This window comes from Aulonocara sp. 'chitande type north' Nkhata Bay, linkage group LG4 (genome assembly GCF_057382095.1).
Source record: "Aulonocara sp. 'chitande type north' Nkhata Bay isolate Kocher_YH1m ecotype deep benthic linkage group LG4, A_spYH_male_GT1.1, whole genome shotgun sequence".
Classification (NCBI taxonomy): Eukaryota; Metazoa; Chordata; class Actinopteri; order Cichliformes; family Cichlidae; genus Aulonocara; species Aulonocara sp. 'chitande type north' Nkhata Bay.
In genome coordinates this window covers 1,853,828-1,874,160 of record NC_141347.1, presented here as the reverse complement: position 1 = coordinate 1,874,160, position 20,333 = coordinate 1,853,828, and the positions used below count along the sequence as shown (strand labels likewise).

At 40.5% G+C, this 20,333-nt stretch overlaps 1 protein-coding gene across 1 annotated transcript; it reads left to right on the top strand.

Annotated features, from left to right (window-relative positions):
* The first annotated feature begins 4,205 nt into the window (after positions 1-4,205).
* LOC147331690 (all-trans-retinol 13,14-reductase-like) lies at positions 4,206-18,868 on the top strand. The gene is made up of 12 exons (XM_086290498.1): positions 4,206-4,455; positions 5,136-5,318; positions 12,217-12,355; positions 12,512-12,614; positions 13,343-13,538; positions 13,625-13,822; positions 14,824-14,943; positions 15,055-15,193; positions 16,310-16,419; positions 16,528-16,694; positions 17,322-17,481; positions 18,385-18,868. The coding sequence occupies exons 1-12, from the start codon at positions 4,290-4,292 to the stop codon at positions 18,534-18,536; spliced, it is 1,833 nt and encodes a 610-aa protein (XP_086146624.1). The 5' UTR covers positions 4,206-4,289; the 3' UTR covers positions 18,537-18,868.
* Positions 18,869-20,333: the final 1,465 nt, after the last annotated feature.

Genomic DNA, 20,333 nt, shown 5'->3' with positions numbered 1-20,333 from the left:
CTCGAGGACGCCACAGAAGCCATTAGTCGGGCAGCTTGGAATATTTTCATATTGCATCTGTCCTCCACCCACCCACAGCCACTCACCAGCCAGGTTACACAGGCCCGTCCACACCTGACAACATTGAACAGAGAGACAATTGTAAACATGGTGTATGAGTTTCTCAGCAACACGAATAAGCTGTAGGAAACTGTCCAACCTCATCAGTGCTAGCTTGTTGTGCTTGTCATTACAGTCTAAATATAAAGCCCACTCTTTAAAAACATATTTAATAAAATCTAAAATGATGTAATAAATTTCCAGTTTTTACTTGGCGGAATAACCTTCTTATTTATTAGCTTAATTATTTATTAAATAAATCTTATTTATTTATTTAATTATCTCACAAACAAACTCAAATGAAAATATTTTTTTCGAAGGTCACTGATCCTGTCATTCAGGATCAGTGACCTTCGAAAAAAATATTTTCATCAAAGGTCACTGATCCTGAATGACAGGATGCAGCACATGTTTTGCCTGTCACTGAGGCATGGATGTATTTGACTATATGGATACATCAACATGCAAAACTGGCTGGTAGAGGCTTGTAAAAGCAAAGTTAAATTTTGTAAGCCAGCTTTTAAAAGGTAAAAGCTCCTACTGATTCTGCTTTCCTAACTATTTGTTTTCCTTATATTTCAGTAACAACAACAAATATGCCATAAATGACAAACTGAAAACAGTTCAGTGATAAAATCACTAAAAATTATTATAATACAAGTTATGATGTGAGGAGCTTCATGCTGAGGTAAGGTCCTCTAAAGTTTGGATGGAGTCAGGACTGCAACATTCTGGCCCTCAAATTTAACCATAAGAAATGCGAAAATGCTAAATTTAAGTATGTGCTATGTTTTATTAAAATGAATAAAGATACAATGAGGGCAGACTCCCTTGCTAAGAAATTGGAGATACGTTTGGTAAAGGAATTCTGGAAAGACATGAAAACAATGAATAGTGTTAAGACTTCCTTACCAGCTAATATTGATGGTGTTGGTGGTCTGAGAAAATTACTTGAATGTGGCAGAAACATTACGGTGATCTATTTAACTCTTCTTTCTAATTAACCAAAAGTTCAATTTCTGCCGTGGATGAAATCGATAATAAGGAAGATGTAATGTCATGAATAGAAATTTATGATGCAATTAGAACATTAAAAGACAGTAAAGCACGTGGGATGGACACGATATCTGCTGAACATTTGAAACATTTGCTTGCTATTTGTTTCACAGGGTTCATAGTTCGTGTGATTCTCCCAGATTCAATTATTGCTGTCATGTTAGAAAAATAAACAGCAAGAATAATTATCGAGCTACAGCGTTATCTAGCATGTTATCCAAAGTCCTTGAAAATATCATTTTAAACACAAGTAAAAGTTTGTCCGATAACAGTTTGGGTTTAAATCTAAGTACAGATATGTGTATTTTTGCCCTGAAGGAAATCCTGGATCTGTTCCTTCCAAGCTGAGCGTGTGAGCAATCGTGCACTGCTGACACAGTCGCTGCACACAGAAAATTAGCGAAATAAAATAAATACTTGTATTTACTTTAATTCCAATTCAGGCTGGATTTTGTGTGTGTGTGTGTGTGTGTGTGTGTGTGTGTGTGTGTGTGTGTGTGTGTGTGTGTGTGTGCGCAGCGCAGATTTTCTGTGTGGGGAGACAGTGTCAGCAGTGCGTGATTGCTCACGCGCACTGCTTAGAGGGAACATAATTATGTGCTTAGTTGATGCCCCTAGTGATTGATGTGTAAATCATAGGTGTCAAACTCTGGTCCGCAGCCTAATTACATTTGGCCCGTGAAGCCATACCAAATTACTATTAGAGCTGGCCTACTGGTATTATACAGCTAATATATATATTGTTTAGTATTAAGCTTTGCTTGTTCCATATTCAGTTTTTCAGCAAAACGTGTTTGAGTCCATAAGAAAAGATTCATTCTTATATCTGAAGGAATAAATATATTTCAATAAATATTAACGTTAGCCCGCGACTTTGTTCCAGTTTTGAATTTTGGCCCACTGTGTATTTGAGTTTGACACCCCTGGTGTAAATCATGAAAAGCTAGTTTATAAGTTATACAGCAGAGGGGTTCCTAAATCTTGGGTAAGAATTCTGTCCTTCTGGTATGCTCATCAGTCTATGCGCATAAAATGAGGTAACTGCATGTCTGCCAAATTTTATGCAGGGAATGGGGTTAGACAGGGGAGTATTTATCTTTATTTTTTTTAATGTTTATATGGATAATTTCTCAAAGCTGTTAGATTACTGTGTGACAGGTTGTGTAGTTGATAAGACCATATTTAACCATTTGATATATGCAGATGAATTAGCGAGCTTCTCCCCATATAGTGCTGGCCCGAAGGCCTGTTCTCAATATGGTCTGGACTTTGATATTCATTATAATGCCACATGTATTTATTAAAATAAAAATTCCCGCTCGCCCCTGTGGGCGGTTTATCCTTCAAGCTCGGGTCCTCTACCAGATGCCCGGGAGCTTGAAGGTCCTGCGCAGTATCTTAGCTGTTCCCAGGACTGCGCTCTTCTGGACAGAGATCTCCGATGTTGTTCCCGGGATCTGCTGGAGCCACTCGCCTAGCTTGGGAGTCACTGCACCTAGTGTTCTGATTACCACGGGGACCACAGTCACCTTCACCCTCCACATCCTCTCGAGCTCTTCTCTGAGCCCTTGGTATTTCTCCAGCTTCTCGTGTTCCTTCTTCCTGATGTTGCTGTCATTCGGAACCGCTACATCGATCACTACGGCTGTCTTCTCATGTTTGTCTACCACCACTATGTCCGGTTGGTTAGCCACCACCATTTTGTTCGTCTGTATCTGAAAGTCCCACAGGATCTTAGCTCGGTCATTCTACACCACGCTTGGGGGCATCTCCCATTTTGACCTCGGGACTTCCAGGTTATACTCGGCACAGATGTTCCTGTACACTATGCCAGCCACTTGGTTATGGCGTTCCAAGCTCCATATATATATATATATATATATATATATATATATATATATATATATATATATATATATATATATATACATACATACATACATACATACATACACACACACACACACACACACACACACACACACACACACACACACACACACACACACATCCCATCCAGTGATTCCAAAAAGGCCAGGTGAGTACTCTGAACTGTGTTTCTGCCTTTTGGCACAAAGAACAGTCAGGGAAAACCCCACTGTGCACTTAGCCAACAAGTACCAAAACACAGAATCACAAAACAGAAACGTGTTGCTCTTTCATTAGCTGGGACCACATCCACATTTAGTTTTGACAATAGTGAATGAAGAATCATAAACTGATGCTGTGGTTTGAGGAAGGCCTCAGAGGGGCCTGGGAGCAGATCCGAGGCCGAGTAGATCTTCAAAGAAGGGATCCTTGTGAAGTAGTAATGATTGAGCGTTATGAAGGTTCAGGAGGCATGCATCGATGCAGAGCCGTGAGAGTAGTTTATGAGGTGTGGTCCTGCTCCTGAAATTCAGATAAATTATCTCCACTTTCAGTAAAAAGTGAAACCAAAGATACAAGAATGTCACAAGAAACCAGAACAGGACTTCTCAGCAGAGCCTTCAAAATAAAAAAATCTTCCAAATAATAAAATATCCTGGAATAAAGTCTGCACACAAATCTAATATATGAATTATATTTCTGCCTGGTTACATTATAACTGGTTTTCTAATTCCAATTTTGTTCATCACATGTATCATACTTTGCTGTATGAGCAACTTTGCTGCTCAGCGGTCTATTCACAGTGTATAATATTGCCCTCTGAATTTGTAACCTTTACATATTTCCCAGAGGACTAAGAACTTCAGTCACTGCATTTTATCTCTCAAAGCGTTTTTGTTCACAATCATAAAGCAGAACTGCAGTGATCTAAGCTAAACAGTCACATAGCTGTAAATAAAAGTCCTTTTTTGGATGTGGATATCACACACATACAACCAGCCCTCTATTCTGTGCCAGTGCTCGCCTACTGTGGAAAATTCATTTCCCACTCCTGTAATTCTGTGGTATGATTTCACATAATGTCACATGTTATGTGCTTGTTACTTCATGACTATAAGAAACAACAAAGTTTTCATTTTTCATTGGGTCTTCTCCTCTACAGCCCGGTTGGAAAGCTTCCCATTTGATCTCCTCACTGCTTCGTTCTTACCTCTGATCTCTCTCCTGTTGTCAGTGTAGAAGGTGCAAAGCTCCCTTCAGCTAGTATGTGGTGGTGGCTGCTTGGTCTATTCAGCTGCGTGCTGCTGGCGGTTATTGTCATTTTCTTTTTGATAGTGGGGCAACGCTACAAGGTATTTAGTGAGTCGTGCCTGAGACCACCCGGACCCCTTGTCGCTGACAGCAAACTCAGGGATGCCAGGCTGAAGAGAGGTAATGTATGCATGGGAGCAGTGCTCAATTTGGTGACTACTTGATGCTTAGTTTTTACTCAGTTTTTATTTAAGGAATGAGGAATTTGTAAAACTCTGCTAATCAAGACTTCTTACTTGTGCTAGTCATAATAAATCCTTAAAACTGAGAAGAAGTACTAATTTTCCTATTAATGTTGATAGTCAATGGATCAGTTTGTCAGTATTTTGGTTTATGAGCAACACCTGCAAATTTAAGATAAGACTTTGTTGATCCCACGACGAGGAAATTTGTGCGTTACCACAGCTCAAGTACAATGCCATTCCCTTTGACCTCAGCTGTAGTGTTAATTACACTAAACATTAAGCTTTTCGTTTAGTTACCACAGCTCAAATCACCAGTGTTTTCTTACATTTTCTTGTCATTTTTTAGCTTCTGAAGAAAATGTATTTTTAGAATAGAAAATAAATAATTTAATACACACAACTTCATAGCTGTTATTCATAAAGAATTTCATATTTACATGTAAATTGAAATTTTGTGTCAACCCCTATTTGTTTTTCTAGATCTAGCTATACAAACATCTGAAGTGGATCTTTCTGTGGAGGTTGCATTGCCATCAGAAACCTCTGTTTCTGTCTCGTGTGTCTAGAAACCCTCACAATCCTCCATCAGGCTGATTTGAAATGTTTCCCCCACAGGATTTCGTGTGGACCGTGTTCCTGCTGATCTGGACGCAGTGGTGATTGGCAGTGGCATAGGAGGTTTGACGGCAGCAGCACTTTTGTCCAAAGCTGGGAAGAAGGTTGTAGTTCTGGAGCAGCATGACCAAGCAGGAGGGTGCACACACACCTTCCAAAATAAAGGATTTGAGTTTGATGTGGGTAAGCTGCTGAAGGAAACACACACCAGTCCACAAAATAAAACTCACAACAATATATCTTTAAAACCGACAAGACAAACTGCTAAAATGCTCAAATTTATAGCTGGAGTTTTAAGCCTAATCTCATATGCTCTCTTGTTGAGTTCAACACATCTTAAAATTAGCTATGGTCAAATTTCACATTCATTTATATATTTTTTTTAAATCCAAATTTAAAATGATTATAAAAATTAAATTTTATTTACTATCAGAACCATGAGGATTGTTATTCAGTAAAGTACATTACCATTAATAGGATGTTTTTCAAGAACAGGGTTTATGGCATGAACTTGTCAGTGGTGAATATTTCTGTCAACATTCGGCTGTGTGCAGGCAGGAGTTAGACCCAAAATGCAATCTCAGATATGAAGGATGAACTCAAAAACCACAGCTTTATTGCAGGCAAACGAAAAGGCATACAACACAAAACTAAACTAAACTGAGAAAGAATAAACTAAACTCGCCGGGAAACACACAGAGAAACACAGCCATGAGGGGAAAAAGCAACACTGACACAGCGAAACACAGGGCTTAAATACACTGGGGAATAATGAGGGGAATGAGACACAGGAGGAGAGCACAGCTTTGAGAAATCAGACATGACAAGAAGTGAAATTCAATACATTCATGTAGGACACAGACCTTCAAAGTAAAAGAGGAAATGTAACAATGAGATGCGGACTTGACTAGGGGATACAACTGACAGGGGAGACAGAGCAACTGAGAAGCACAGAGACCAAACATAAGGGAGGCACAGCGTACAAGGTTCAAGGTTCAAGGTTCTTTATTTGTCACATGCATAGTTATACAAGTATAACACACAGTGAAATGTAGCCTGACATGCTCCTCGACATGTGCAAAAATGGGGGGGGGGGGTGTAGAGGAAGAACATTATATATATATATACAGACATATAGTATATACACTGGGTGAATGTGCAGTAGTAGCAGCAAGCAGGTGAATTCTGTACATTAATATGAATAGACATCTGACTATTTTACAGGATAGACAATATAAACATATTTAAAATTAAAGGAATTGAAATGTACATTGTGCCTTGGTTTAGTGTCTGGAAGAGTCCTGACTCAGTCAATTATAGATGATGTGAGAGGGCGGGTGTGTGTGTTTAGGGCACGGATGGCTTGGGGATAGAAGCTCCTCTTGAGTCTCTCTGTCCTTGCCCGGAAGATGCGGAACCTTCTACCACATTGCAGAAGTTGGAACAGTTTGTTGCCAGGATGGGACGGGTCCTTCAGTATCTGCGCTGCTCTAGTCCGGTATCTCCTGGTGTAGGTGTCCTGAAGCGGGGGGAGAGCAATCCTGCAGCAGCGTTCTGCTGTACGGATCACTCTCTGGAGAGCTTTTTGGTCCTTCACACAGCTGTTCCCAAACCACGATGTCATGTTCTGTGTGAGGATGCTCTCCACAGCGCCTGTATAGAAAATCCTGAGGATCTTTGGAGAGACCCTGAACTTCCTCAGTTGTCGTAGGTGATACAGGCGCTGCCTAGCCTTTTTGGTCTGGACCTGAATGTGGGCAGCCCATGTCAGGTCTGAGGAGATGTGGACACCAAGATACTTGAAGGACTGCACCCTCTCCACTGGAGCTCCATTGATGATGATGGGCTTGTAGTCTCTGTGCTGACCCCTTCTGAAGTCCACCACCAGCTCCTTGGTCTTGCTGACGTTCAGCTGGAGGTGGTTGTCCTGGCACCACGATGCCAGATTCTTCACTTCATCCATGTAGGCCGCCTCATCGTTGTTGGAGATGGCACCCAACACCACTGTGTCGTCAGCAAACTTCACAATGGTGTTGGAGCCATGGGTGGCCACACAGTCTGAAGTGTAGAGGGAGTAGAGCAGTGGCGAGAGGACACATCCCTGAGGTGCTCCTGTGTTGATGGTGATGCTGTTGGAGAAGCACCTGCCCACCCTCACCACCTGAGTTCTGCCAGTGAGGAAGTCCAACACCCATGCACACAGACGGCTGTTAAGTCCCAGATCCCTCAGCTTTGTGAACAGTCTGCAGGGCACTATTGTGTTAAACGCTGAACTGTAATCAACAAACAGCATTCGCACATAGTTACCCTGTTTCTTGTCCACGTGGCTGAGAGTGGTGTGTAGGACGTGGGCGATGGCATCCTCTGTGGATCTGTTGGATCTGTAGGCGAACTGCAGCGGATCTGTGGTGTCTGGGATGGAGGAGGAGATGATGTTCTTCAGCAGCCTCTCAAACACCTTCATTACTACCGAGGTCAGTGCAACTGGCCGGTAATCGTTCAGGGATTAGTACAGAATGGTGTACGTCAGTTTAATGCTGGGTGGTGCTGCAATAGTAACTATCCTCGGTCAGAAGGAGAGGCTGACATCCAGGGATTAGATTACCACAGGTGGAGTTTATTGGCGGTCAGATGGATGGTACAGGGAGGTATGGCATACAGTAGGAGGATGTGGAGAGGTGATATGGTGTGGTTTCTATGATTAAGAACAGGGTATGCATTACAACATGAATACAGATTAAAGATTAAGAAAACTGGCAACAAATTCCTCCACTACAAATCAGTCTGATACCACTTCTTACAGGGTTCAGGTTTACTAAGGCACTACCCAAAAGGCGCCACAAGAGGGCACTCCAACACAAGAGATGACCTATTTACACTGATGCACTTAGTAAACAGCCCCTACTTAGCCACTACATAATACAGTGATATTACAGTATACAAATTCACATAAATTGACAGAGGGAACAAACAAAGCTGTAACAAGCCCAAAACAATCAAATAACTGGGCTGCCATAGCTAACACTAACTAGCACATATACTAAAGGTAACTAAAACCAATACACACAAGTAGCAGTGTAACCATCTTAAGCATGGAACATTAACTCACGTTTATGTGACGCACACCATTCCCAACAAATACAGGATGGGCTATTTGCTTCCCTTCCAAGCAGCTCTCTCCTCAATCGTTAGCCCAGGAACAAACGAAGACCATCTAGCTCAGAAGTCCCATGAATCCCATCACTGCCCAGAGGCTGCTGGGTAATGTAGTTCACACTAACACAGGCTTTTCTACACACAGACAACAATAAATACTGGGATAGATTACAAACACACAAAACACTGGGTCACACCCAGGACCCTGACAATTTCCAAGTATATTATGCACACAGGGATGTTTACATAATTTAATATTATTTATCTGAAACTTGTTACATGTTGTGAATGAATGGAAATAAATAATAATAGAGATCCCAATTTGAGAATTCATCTTGTTATAGAGACCAAAAATGTCAAAACTAGTGCTGTCAGCGTTAATCTGGTTAAAATGACATTAATGCCATAACTGCATTAATGCTGCAAATCTCCGTTAGCTAGTTAACGCGGATCGCCCCGTGCATGGAGCTGCACTGCGTCAACGCGTTAGCACAGTTAGCTTGTTAACGTGTGTTGCGTAATCAGTTTTACCCCGGTTCTTTTTATTCCTCGAGCATCCAGAGATGGCACCGGACTCATTTTCACAAAACCTTTATTCATCTTTATTCATCTTTACTCATCTTTACTCATCTTCATTTACCCTCATTTAAGCATGCATCTTCTAGAAGGGAAGACTTGCCAGGCCAGTGCCCCTCTGCAAAATCTACACTCCTTTGTCTGTGAAATACAGTTTTGTAGGGGCGACCCTATCATAAAAACCCCCACGGTGTGCTGCAAACTCTGTGTCTGTATCTATGTGCACGAGCACATGAATGCCTACATGTGCGCGTTCCCGCGTGTCTATGTGAGTGCTCGTGTGTGACTGTGTACGCATACCTGTGTGTATGTGTGTGCACATGAGTGAGTGTGCGTGTGGATGTGTGTGCGTGACAGTTAAAACACTGTGGGTTTAGGTGACTCCCTAGAGGTCATAAAACCCATCTCCCTTCCAGACCACAGTTATCCAGTTACAAATGTTGAGACCCCCACCCAAACATCCTCTGGGGAAATTCCACTCAGCATTAACTCCTCTCTGTTTTACTTTCACAGTTCAAGTGGGGGAGGGGTCTCCTACAATCTACTCCTAAGTTCACGACACAGTGAGGCCTTTATTATATTAAGGGCAGTGTCTCTACAATAGTTCTACATTCTAGGTTAACACATTTCTAAACTCTAAAATAAGCTAAACATTCTACACGTGTTAACGCTGTGCAGCCCCCGCTTTAATGGTTATGGAGTTAACGTCATTTTAACGAGATTAACGCTGACAGCACTAGTCAAAATATATTTAATTGCTTTAAACATTCATGACACATAATTCAGTCCAAGTAGATTAAACATGTTTATTTAATGTATGGGCAGTGTTGGGAAAGGTTACTTTTAAAATGTATTCCATTACAGATTACAGAATACATGCCCCAAAATGCATTTTGTAACGTATTCCGTTACGTTACTCAATGAGAGTAACGTATTCTGAATACTTTGGATTACTTAATATATTGTCATGCTTTTTACAACTACATGAATGTGATTTATTACTGTTACTTAAGGTCCACAGCTCCGAACCGTAGTAAAGGGACCTCTGGCTAATACGTCGGGTTCCGTGTCGGGCTCGTAGCCGAAAAATAGCTTTACTTTGTTGTCTGGGTCAAGTTTGCTTGCGAGAGACAGAGAGAGGTGAGAGACGGCGAGAGGCGTTGAAAGACTGCTCCAACGGAACTTATTGTTTCGGAGAAAACATGAACACGGGTACAGTCGAGTCTTAATAGCGTACTTACAACTAGGCTCGTCAGGCACTCTTCTTGGCTGCAGTGGTTATTATTATATTTACATGCTTCCATCTCCTGTTTCTCGGTGACAGCTCATACTTTTCCACTCTCATTTTTCTCCCTCCTCGGGCTCACAGACAAATAACAGGTATGGCAGTCCCTGCAGCACGGACTACACTGCCCATGAGGCTACATTCTTTAGGGTAGCGTTCTGCCTATTGCCTTCATATTAAATCATTTTAAAAAATATTTCTTCACATCATTATGAGACACAAGATTGAGACAAAGGCATTAGAGCCTCTTAATGCGTGTTTTTTGGGGGTTTCCACTGGCGTGGAATTACCAAAAATAGAGAGGGTGTAGCCCAACATATGAAACAGGAAAATACCTCTGTGTATTATACATGTTGTGGCTAGCTCAGACAAGGAGGAGACAGAGGTGTCATTTAGTCTTGCTTCCCCGAGTTGCCAGGGATCACAGCCGTTCATTTTCCAACAGAAACGCACGGCCGATAACCCAACTGCTCGGCATGGCTTAGCACAGACCTTCCCAAAGTGTGGGGCCCGCCCCCGGGGGGGCGCGCAGAGCCATTGCAGGGGGGGGCGCAGAATGAAAAGGGGGGAGAAAAAAACAAAACGCTTAGACACTGCTAGCACAGGGTGCCCACAGAAACACAAAGCAGGAGATGAAGCATCACTGAATATGTTTCCAAACCAACTTCATTCTAAGCCAAAGACTAGAAAATATGGTGAAGCATATCTGCCCTTTGGTTTCACCTGCACAAGTGCCAAGGTAGGTCTCCCCTGCAGAATTGGTTTTCCCTGTGTCAGCAGCGCTGGGCTGTTCAAATCGCGGACAAACAGGATCCTACAGTTGTTTATGTTTTTAAACCCATTTTGCACAGAGAGGCATTTTTTGAAAAATGTATTGATAGCAATGTTGAATATTATTACACATGAAAAAAAAAACTACATGTAAAATAATTACACGTGAGGCCTCTGCCTTTCTAAATCAAGGGACAGTAACATGCCGTCTGTATGTAAGTGTGTAAAACCTGCAGATAGTCAGATTAACAGTCGTTTGTCTCTATCTGTTATTCTGCAATTTATCTCATGTAAAAAAAATAACGTGCATACAGCGTGACGTGAGAAAGGCACATACCTTTGACATTAAGTGACCAACTCTGTATTCCTCGTCCACACGTAAACGCAAAAAATGAGTTTAAAAAAATCTCCGTTTTCGGTGATTCGAAACGCCGTTTACGTGTGGACGAAACAGCTGCGTTTTCAAAAATATCCATGTAGGTGTGGACGTAGCGTAAAAGAGTTAGTAGTTTATTTTATTACTACCTGTAATTTTTTGCAGATTACTTGTATTTGCTTAATTGTTTACGAAATGTTACGAAAAGGTGTGAAATAAACCGAAATGGAGCTAAATATGGGTGTGTGTGGTTGGAGGATGTGTTTGTGCGTGCGCGCGCGCGAGAAGGGGGGGGGGGGGGGGGCGCGAACATTTTTCTTGTAAAACAAGGGGGGCCCAGCAAAAAAAAGTTTGGGAACCACTGGCTTAGCACAACAACAACAACAACAACAACAAAAAGGCGCTCTCTCACCCAGGAAACACACAGTTGCAGAGAGAGCGTGTCATCCTGTAACCATGGCAACTGTAACACTGCCCCTGGAACAACAGAACATAGCTGTCAAACAAAACCCAAACAGTCCTGACCCGCGACAATATGAAACAGGAAAATACCGCCGTGTAATCCATTTATTTCAACAAAGTAACTGTATTCTGAATACCACCTTTTTAAACGTTAACTGTAACAGAATACAGTTACTCATATTTTGTATTTTAAATACGTAACGGCGGTACATGTATTAAGTTACTCCCCAACACTGTGTATGGGTGATGTAACCCATTATGCAGTACTATCCATTTTATGACTGCACAGTTACTTGATTCCTTTATCGTGAAATTCTTAAGAAACCCTTAAAAACTGGTTCATCTAAATGTGAGAGATTAATTTGGTTTCACTGCTTGTGCTTTCTTTCTTTTTTGTTTGTTTACATTTTTGAAAAAATGCACAAGTGAATTTAAACCCATTATGTTACCACCAGGTATCCATTACCTGGGTCAGCTTCATGAGAACAGCTTGTTGAAGGTTGCTTTGGATCAGATCACAGAGGGACAGCTGCAGTTTGCAAGGCTGGAGCAGCACTTTGATACAGTGATCCTAGGTCAGCATGACCAGCGCAGGTAGATCAGATTTTGTTACTTGTTTCAGTATCCCTGACTTTCGTTAACTTTTTTGCCAACTTTCTATTGCAAATGAAACAAACTGGATTTCCCACCTTTAGTGCCACATCTTTCCTCACTTTCATCATAAATCTTCCAATCTCCCATCATTCTCAGGGAGTACCATGTCCATGCAGGGAAGACTGAAATGGCAGTCAGCCTAAAGAATCAGTTTCCAGGAGAAGAAGAAGCCATTGATGAATTAATGAGACTGATGAAGGTAAAAAGGGACAGAAGCAAGGGTAATCATAAGGAAGTGGATGCCTCAAAAAGAAGGGTGCAGGGATTATGCAATGGACTAGTATATTAAAATGTAAGGCATAAGCAAAAAATAAAAAAACCCTCAAACATCTTGCAGCAGGAATTTTAGCTTTCCTTGTGATATCAAGACTATCACCTTGTTTTACAGGCACCGCTTCAAAGAGGATCAAATGCTTGCTTGTCCACTGGATATGTACTTCTCAAAAAAGGAACAAGAGACTCTAGGAAATCTAATTCAAACTACTATTTTTTCTGTTTTATCTGTTTCATTCAGTTCCTAACAACTTACCCTGTCCATATCAATACAAAAAATCCAGCATGAGTTTTTTCCATTGAGCTCTATTTTGTTTGCAGTACTTACTTGTTTACACACATGCAACTGTATACATGTCCAACAATGTGATGAATCAGCTAAACAGAATGGGTTGTAGCTTAAAATAGTGGATACTTATTAGAAGCCAAAAATCTCCAATTAACTGATCCAGTTCCAGAAATACAATCAGTATAGCAATCTGTTATCAGATGACCAGTTCTGCTCTTCCCCGATGAACTTGGAAGAGTTGCTCAATAGATTTTGGCACCTTAACAGTAAAACCGTTGAACTGCACTTGTATTATAAATGGTGCCAGATAAGTAAAGCGTAGATAGGGCTCTCATTAATAAATATGACTGTGTGCTCTCTTACAGCTTGGTTCACAGAGGACGCCACTTATTGCCATGTTGAAGATCGTTCCGTACTGGTTGGTTAACTTTCTCATCCGGACTGGCCTATTACATTGGATATCTTCAGTGTTTCGTCTTGCAACAACCAGCCATTCAGAATTAATATCCCACCTCACACAGAGCAAGGACTTGCAGGCACTTTCTGCATACCTGTTCTATGGTGCTGGACACACACAAAGGCATATTGCCACTCAGATCAGACGGTACATTGTCTTCATGGTTCTGTTTCATCTTCTTCTCTTGAAGGCGTCCCTCCTAAAGACTCCAGCTTTCTCATTAATGCCCTCCTCCTTCACCACTACAAGCGTGGTGCATACTATCCACGCGGGGGCGCAAGTGAATTTGCCTTTCACATCATCCCAGTCATTCAGCAAGCAGGTGGTGCAGTCCTAGTCAGGGCTCCAGTGCAACGCATCCTTGTCAATGAACAGGGGAAGGCGTATGGTGAGTGGGACAGGGGGAGAGAAAATAACTTCATATTTCATGTTTAATTTCTTGACAAATTCTTTGAGGACAGTCTGATGGCTTGTTGTGGGTCTAGCCGAGTGTCCAAATGGACACAGCCTGAATTACTAACTTGTATGACTGCACAATGTACTCAAAGTATACTAAGTTTGCTGAATGTTTTCTGTTGCAAACTACAGCAGATCTTTTGCAATATTAAATGTCAACCTGTCAGTATATGCTATATGGGCAAAAGTACTGGGATATCTACACATTAAACCCACAGCAGCTCACCTATGGAAACTCAAGCCATGAAGCTCCTGAAGCACAGTTTCTGAGTTGATTGTAATGCCAGAAGAACTTTGCAGTGACTAATTCAGCAGAGTTTTATGCATTATTATACATCTCAGTGACCATACTCTGCAATTTATATGGTTACTTCATAGCTTAGTTACTGTAGTTCCAAAACTCCTCCACTTTGCAAAAATCCCAAGTACAGTTGATTGTGGAATATCTAGGAGGAAAGAAATTTCATGAAATGGCTTGGCATCCCATTACAGTACCATGCTCTAATTCACTGAGCTCTTCAGAACAACACATTCTTAATCCTACTGCACAAAACCGCAACAACCAGTGAGACAAACTTATTTGTCAGACCAGATTATTAAAAGTAAGGCAGTTATCTCTGTTTACTTAGTGGTTACAGATAGTAAAATGAGGTGGCAATTAGTGGCAAATGTTTTGCTGGTAGAATTTTAGTCACCTTAGATATTAGGTCATTGGTAGTAAATTTGTAATGTCATGATGGTTTTAGACTGGATAACTTTATTGAGAAATTTCTTTGTCTTGAAATTAATGTCTCAGGTTATCTGAAGTTTGGATTTACTGTTTTTCCAAAGCAACTCTACATTATCTGAGAAACAGGAGCAAGTGTGATCCAATGTCCAAAAACGATATCTCCACCAAGTAATAATATCAGGATAACACTTTGTATCTTTCAGGTGTGGTGGTTCTTAAAGGACAAGAAGAGATAGAGGTTCTTGCCCCTGCTGTAATTTCAAATGCTGGAATCTTCAACACCTTCCAGAAGTTTCTACCTCACAATATACAAGAAAAACCAGGTAACAGTCGATGTGTTGCACTTGTTTTTGATTTTAATTTGATATGAGTGTCATGCATTTCCTGAAGTGTCTTTTGCCCTCTAAAGATTCTATATGTTTTCTGTTGTATAGAGATCCAGTCATTGTTGAGTATGGTACATCATGGCATGGGTTCCTTTTTGGTCTTTGTTGGTCTGGATGGAACCAAAGAGGAGCTAGGCATTGTTTCCAATAACTTCTGGATGTATAAAGACAATGACTTGGACTCACTGTAGGTTTTCCTCTCTTCTTTCATTCCTTCATCTCTTTGTAGTTTATCTTTATTTCTACTTGTAACTTCTATCTGATTTCTTGTCAAAGGAGCTTGCAAGAAAAGCGTCTGGACTTCTTTAAGTTGCTTGAAGACGTTTCACCTCTCATCCGAGAAGCTTCTTCAGTTCTAAGGTCAAATGGTGGAGAGTCCCAGATATAAACCTAGTGGGAGTAACCCCCCACAGAGGGACAAAAGGACCCCCTGATGATCCTCTAATCGCCTGAGCCAAGGTGTGAAACTGGGTGTGAGTCCCAATCAGCCAGAGTTTCGGGTGTGTTCATTGTGAAACCTGGCCCCACCTTATCATGCGAATTCCTGAGGTCAGATGGCCCAGGATGTGAGTGGGCGTTAAGGCGTCTGGGAAGGGATCTCAAAACTGGATTATAGATGGCAGAGAGTTGGTGTCGTAAACCCCCGCCTCTGTTCAAAGATGGTCGCTCACAGTGGACATAGATGGCTTCTTTCACTCCTCTTTCAAACCATCTGTCCTCTCTGTCCAAAATGTGAACATTGGCATCCTCAAAGAGTGTCCTTTATCCTTAAGATGCAGATGGACTGCTGAGTCTTGTCCTGTGGAGGTGGCTCTTCTGTGTTGTGCCATGCGCTTGTGAAGTGGCTGTTTGGTCTCTCCAATGTAGAGGTCTGGGCATTCCTCGCTGCACTGTACAGCATACACCACATTGTTTCAGACCCAGCAACACGCTCAGACAGAAACTGGTTCACCCGAAAGACAAAACGCCAAAACACAAACTTAACAATGTGGTGTATGCTGTAAGTCCAGACGCTTTTCTTTGCAAGCTCCTTTGACTACGATGACCTGGATGACTGAGAACCTTCACAGACATATCCGATTTCTTCTAAAATCTAGTCAAAAATTGTATCTGGGTCTATACTTTTTTGTCATTCTAGTGTTCCATCTAAATATTTCCATGTTTATGTGTTTTATAATAATAATAATAATAATAATAATAATAATTCAACCCTATCTTATCACCATTGCAGTGTATTTAACATTTAATGGATTGAATTAACAAATTTTCTTTTGTGTCTTTGTACAAAACATTGTGTGAGAAGCATGGAGCAGTATTCATCTCTAAGCAGAGAGCAGGTTTTGGGAAACATTCCCATGATGTTTATCACTTTTCCGTCTGCTAAAGATCCAACAGCCAGCATCAGACATCCAGGTGATGCACATTTGCATGGACAAAATTCACCTGTGCATCTTTGATGCACCACTCTGACTGTTTGACAGTAGTACAGTACCCTTTATTCTTCTTCCTATCTCTTCACAGGTAAGTCCTGTATGACTTTGTTAACCATGGCACGCTATGAATGGTTTGAGGAATGGGAGGGGACCAAGCTTGGGAAACGGGGACAGGACTACGTGGATCTGAAGAACAGTATGGCCCAAGAGCTGCTGGAATGGGCACTAACCATCTTCCCTCACCTGCGAGACAAGGTGTGTGTAGATACTTGTGAATGTGTTCATGGTCTGCACAGACAATGTATTCTGATTGATTCATTAATGATCTAAATTTGATTTATCACATTTAGTCAAATTATGCAATTAACTTAATCTGTTTGCAAACTAAGCTAACGTGCATTACTCAACAGTTTTCTGTTCAAAAGTTGCTTTTTAGTCAGGGTTAGTTTTTTTTTTTTTAAACTGTTTAGGGTTAAAAATGGACTTGTAGAGGTGCTGAAAATCACTGAAAAGGCTTGAATTTGAACCCTGTGACATCTAACCCCTCATGGGAGAATTCTCATCTATGCTTTGAAGAAATTTAAAGAAAAAAAAAGACTTTGTCATTGTTAGCTCCATGTTCTCAGCTCATTGTCATCCCTTTCAAGCTGGAAAGTCCAAAAATGTTCCGGCTTCCATCACTTGTCATATGTATGCTTTTGTCGTTTTACAACAGAACTGCTCTGAGTTTTTTTAATGTCCACAATTTAACTGTCAAAAAGCAACACTAACATCTCTGTATATTTCATTATCCGCTCAACTTGTACAACAACTAGTTGAAATTTCACAGTCCCAAACTCTATTGATAAATCCTCTATTAATTTACACGTGTATGTTTTTCAGGTAGTAATGGTAGATGCTGCAACCCCTCTAACAAACGTCCACTATTTGGGTGCTCCAAGAGGTGAGATGTATGGAGCTGAACACAACCTGGAGCGCTTCAAGCCAGAAGTGATTGCTAAGACACGACCACAGACTCCCATCAGCGGTCTCTATTTAACAGGTGATTCTCATTCCCCCAGCCATATCTACACTTACTAAGATTCTCACTCACACAGTGACAATAATTCATCTTTGTCACAGCCTTTTAAGAAACAAAAGAAAAATACTCCAAGAAAAGGCCATGGGTGGTAACCGGTAGTTTGTTTCTGAATGCACTTCCTTGATTCTTTGAAAAACATATGTTATTTATTTCTTATATAAATATGAACCAAAAATCAACCAAATAATTTCTTACAACTTAGATGTAAATGAAAGTTTATTATAATTACACTTTTAATATATATAATTATTTAATATAATTCCACAAGTTCAAAAAGTGGTTAAAAAAAGGCCGTTTAAAACCCTCCTGTCGTCTTACTGGACCTTTGATAAACAAAATAGATTTCCACCGCACCCCACAGTGTTCTCTTAAGCTCTTAATTAATGGGAGGTTCCAAAAGTTACCACAGTAATGAAAATTTTTCCAAAATTAAAAATGTAATTACAGATTTAAAAAGCAAACTAGCTTAAGTATATTCTTACTATAACAATAATGGCTAAAAAAGTATGATTCCCAAGAATTTAACAAAAATGGCCCCAACAATCTTACTCTACAAACTCACCCATATGGAAAAGAAATAGTAAAAACTTACATGATTTACTCATGAAAGTGGCCACTTTCTCATTACTTTCATATATTGTTTTAGTAAGTATCCAAAACATACAAGTTTCATTATATAATTTTTCAAGGGATCTTATATCTGTTTTCACTCTTGTATGCTTTTCATACAAGTTTCACACAAGACAGATACAAACTTGATAAGATTTATATATAGCTTTTCCATATGGGCAACTACAAACTAGTTCTTTGAGTATATGCAAACTCTGAGTGCAATGATTTCCTGATGTTTCTGTGTGTGTTCAGGTCAGGACGTATTTTGCAATGGCATGGCTGGAGCTCTTCACGGTGGACTGCTTTGTGCGTCAGCTGTCCTCAATCAGATCCTCTACATTGACCTTCTAGCCCTGAAGACCCGCCTCAAACGCAATCAGAGTAGTCACAAATTAACCTGGTAGCTGTGGTGGAGTCTGTGTTCTTCTCGAGTACATAAAATTTCACGTCTCGAGATAAGATTTAATGCTTTTTATGATATATATCTTTGGATAGTTTCCAGTCATGCTGTAAGGTTAGCTGAATTAAATGTGTAAACAAATGTGTGAGTGATGAATACAAATCTGCACGTCCACCACCATAACTGCTTCTGCTGTAGCTGTTCTTGGATTCTTTAAAAGTGATAAAGACATTTTAAACCTGCTGCCAAATGTCACCTTCATTCACTTTTCATTGAGCTTTCATTTAAAGAAAACCTCACCAGTTGCATGTGAGATGCCTGCAATAAACCATTACAGTGATACCTTTAATAAACAATTAAGCTATTCATTTACAAGTCTTTTTATTGACATGCTGCAGCTTCCCAGGAATCACCAGATTCTTCCGACCGCTCCCTTTAGGGGTCACCACAGTTGATCTATTCTAACATCCTCTTCTGAAACATTAATCTTCTGCATGTCCTCCTTTACTACACCCATGAATCTTCTCTGTGGTCTTTACCTGAAAACTTCACATTCAGAATCTGTTGTCCAGACTATCGCAACCTCTCCTCTCCAACTTTATCTCCAAACCACAAAACTAGAGCTGCTCCTTCAATACTCATTTTTTATCCATCCTGGTCACTCATCATATTATCCTCGTGGGACAAATCAAATCTACAGCCCGCACTATAAGTTTATGTACTTGAATTGGAAGGGGTAAAAAACACAATAAGGTTGATGGCAATAAGAACATTAATGCCACAGAGCCATTAATCAAGTTATTAGCACCACATGTTATTAGAACCACATTTTAATGGTGCCACATGCCCCCATGTGGCACCATTAAAAGGATATTGAATTAATTATTAGCAATTCAGGTTTGTAATGTACCTCAATTATCAATGTCAGAGTGTAGAAAACCCTAAAACATCCTGGGATCTTGAGGGGATTGCTGTTGGAGCTATATAAAAGTGAATTGATTTAAACTGAAAGAGCTTGCAGTCATATTACATATATCTACTAATATTTGTAAAATACAACAAGCACATTAACCGATGATTTTCTATAATAAGGGCACAGCTGTTAATACAGCTACATGACAATGCGTAAAGGGTACAAACAAACACACAGAGAGATGCATAAATTGCTGGTTTTACCAATTTATTTAACATTTTACAGATCTGTGTTCAGTGCAGGTTTTCCAAGAAGCCAGAGAAGCATCATTCAAAGCAAATATCAGTGATTAACCACATGAAGCTGAACAATCAAACTAGCTTAGACAACTAGCACAAAATCACTCTGAAAAAGTAGATTTACCACTGGAAAGTTATTTGCAGTTTTTCTTTACTTGCACCTTAACTGAAGCTGTGATGCCTTTTGACATTGTGGCCATGATGGTAACACTTTCACTTTTGTATGTGAGATTGGGGCCTTTGGCTGGGCCTCTGACAAATGTTGTGCCTGAGTTTTTGGACATCTCATGAAAGAGATCTCGGTTACACTCTGTGCCAATATCAAAGACTCCCAATCCACATTGATTTGGCTTCTGTTTTAATGGCACCTTGGACATGATGGCAATTTTTGCAGCTGCCTCTTTGGAAGAACTATTGCAAAGATCATAAGTGATGATGCTCACTGCTCCTTTAAGTCTGGATGGACGCTTGACAAACTGAGCCTCCCCTTCAGCAGATAGTTGAATGGTAGGTGGGAAGGGAATGGCGTAGCATCCACTCTTTGTGTGCACACTACACAGGAAAATACATCTCCATGAGAACATGTTTC

What these genes read in the sequence shown, in the direction of transcription:
- LOC147331690 (XM_086290498.1), top strand. Translation starts at nt 4,290, where the DNA reads ATGTGGTGGTGGCTGCTTGGTCTATTCAGCTGCGTGCTGCTGGCGGTT. An exon ending in TGAACAGGGGAAGGCGTATG is followed by an intron (nt 13,823 to 14,823) that starts GTGAGTGGGACA and finishes TGTATCTTTCAG; the next exon opens with GTGTGGTGGTTCTTAAAGGA. An exon ending in CAATATACAAGAAAAACCAG is followed by an intron (nt 14,944 to 15,054) that starts GTAACAGTCGAT and finishes TCTGTTGTATAG; the next exon opens with AGATCCAGTCATTGTTGAGT.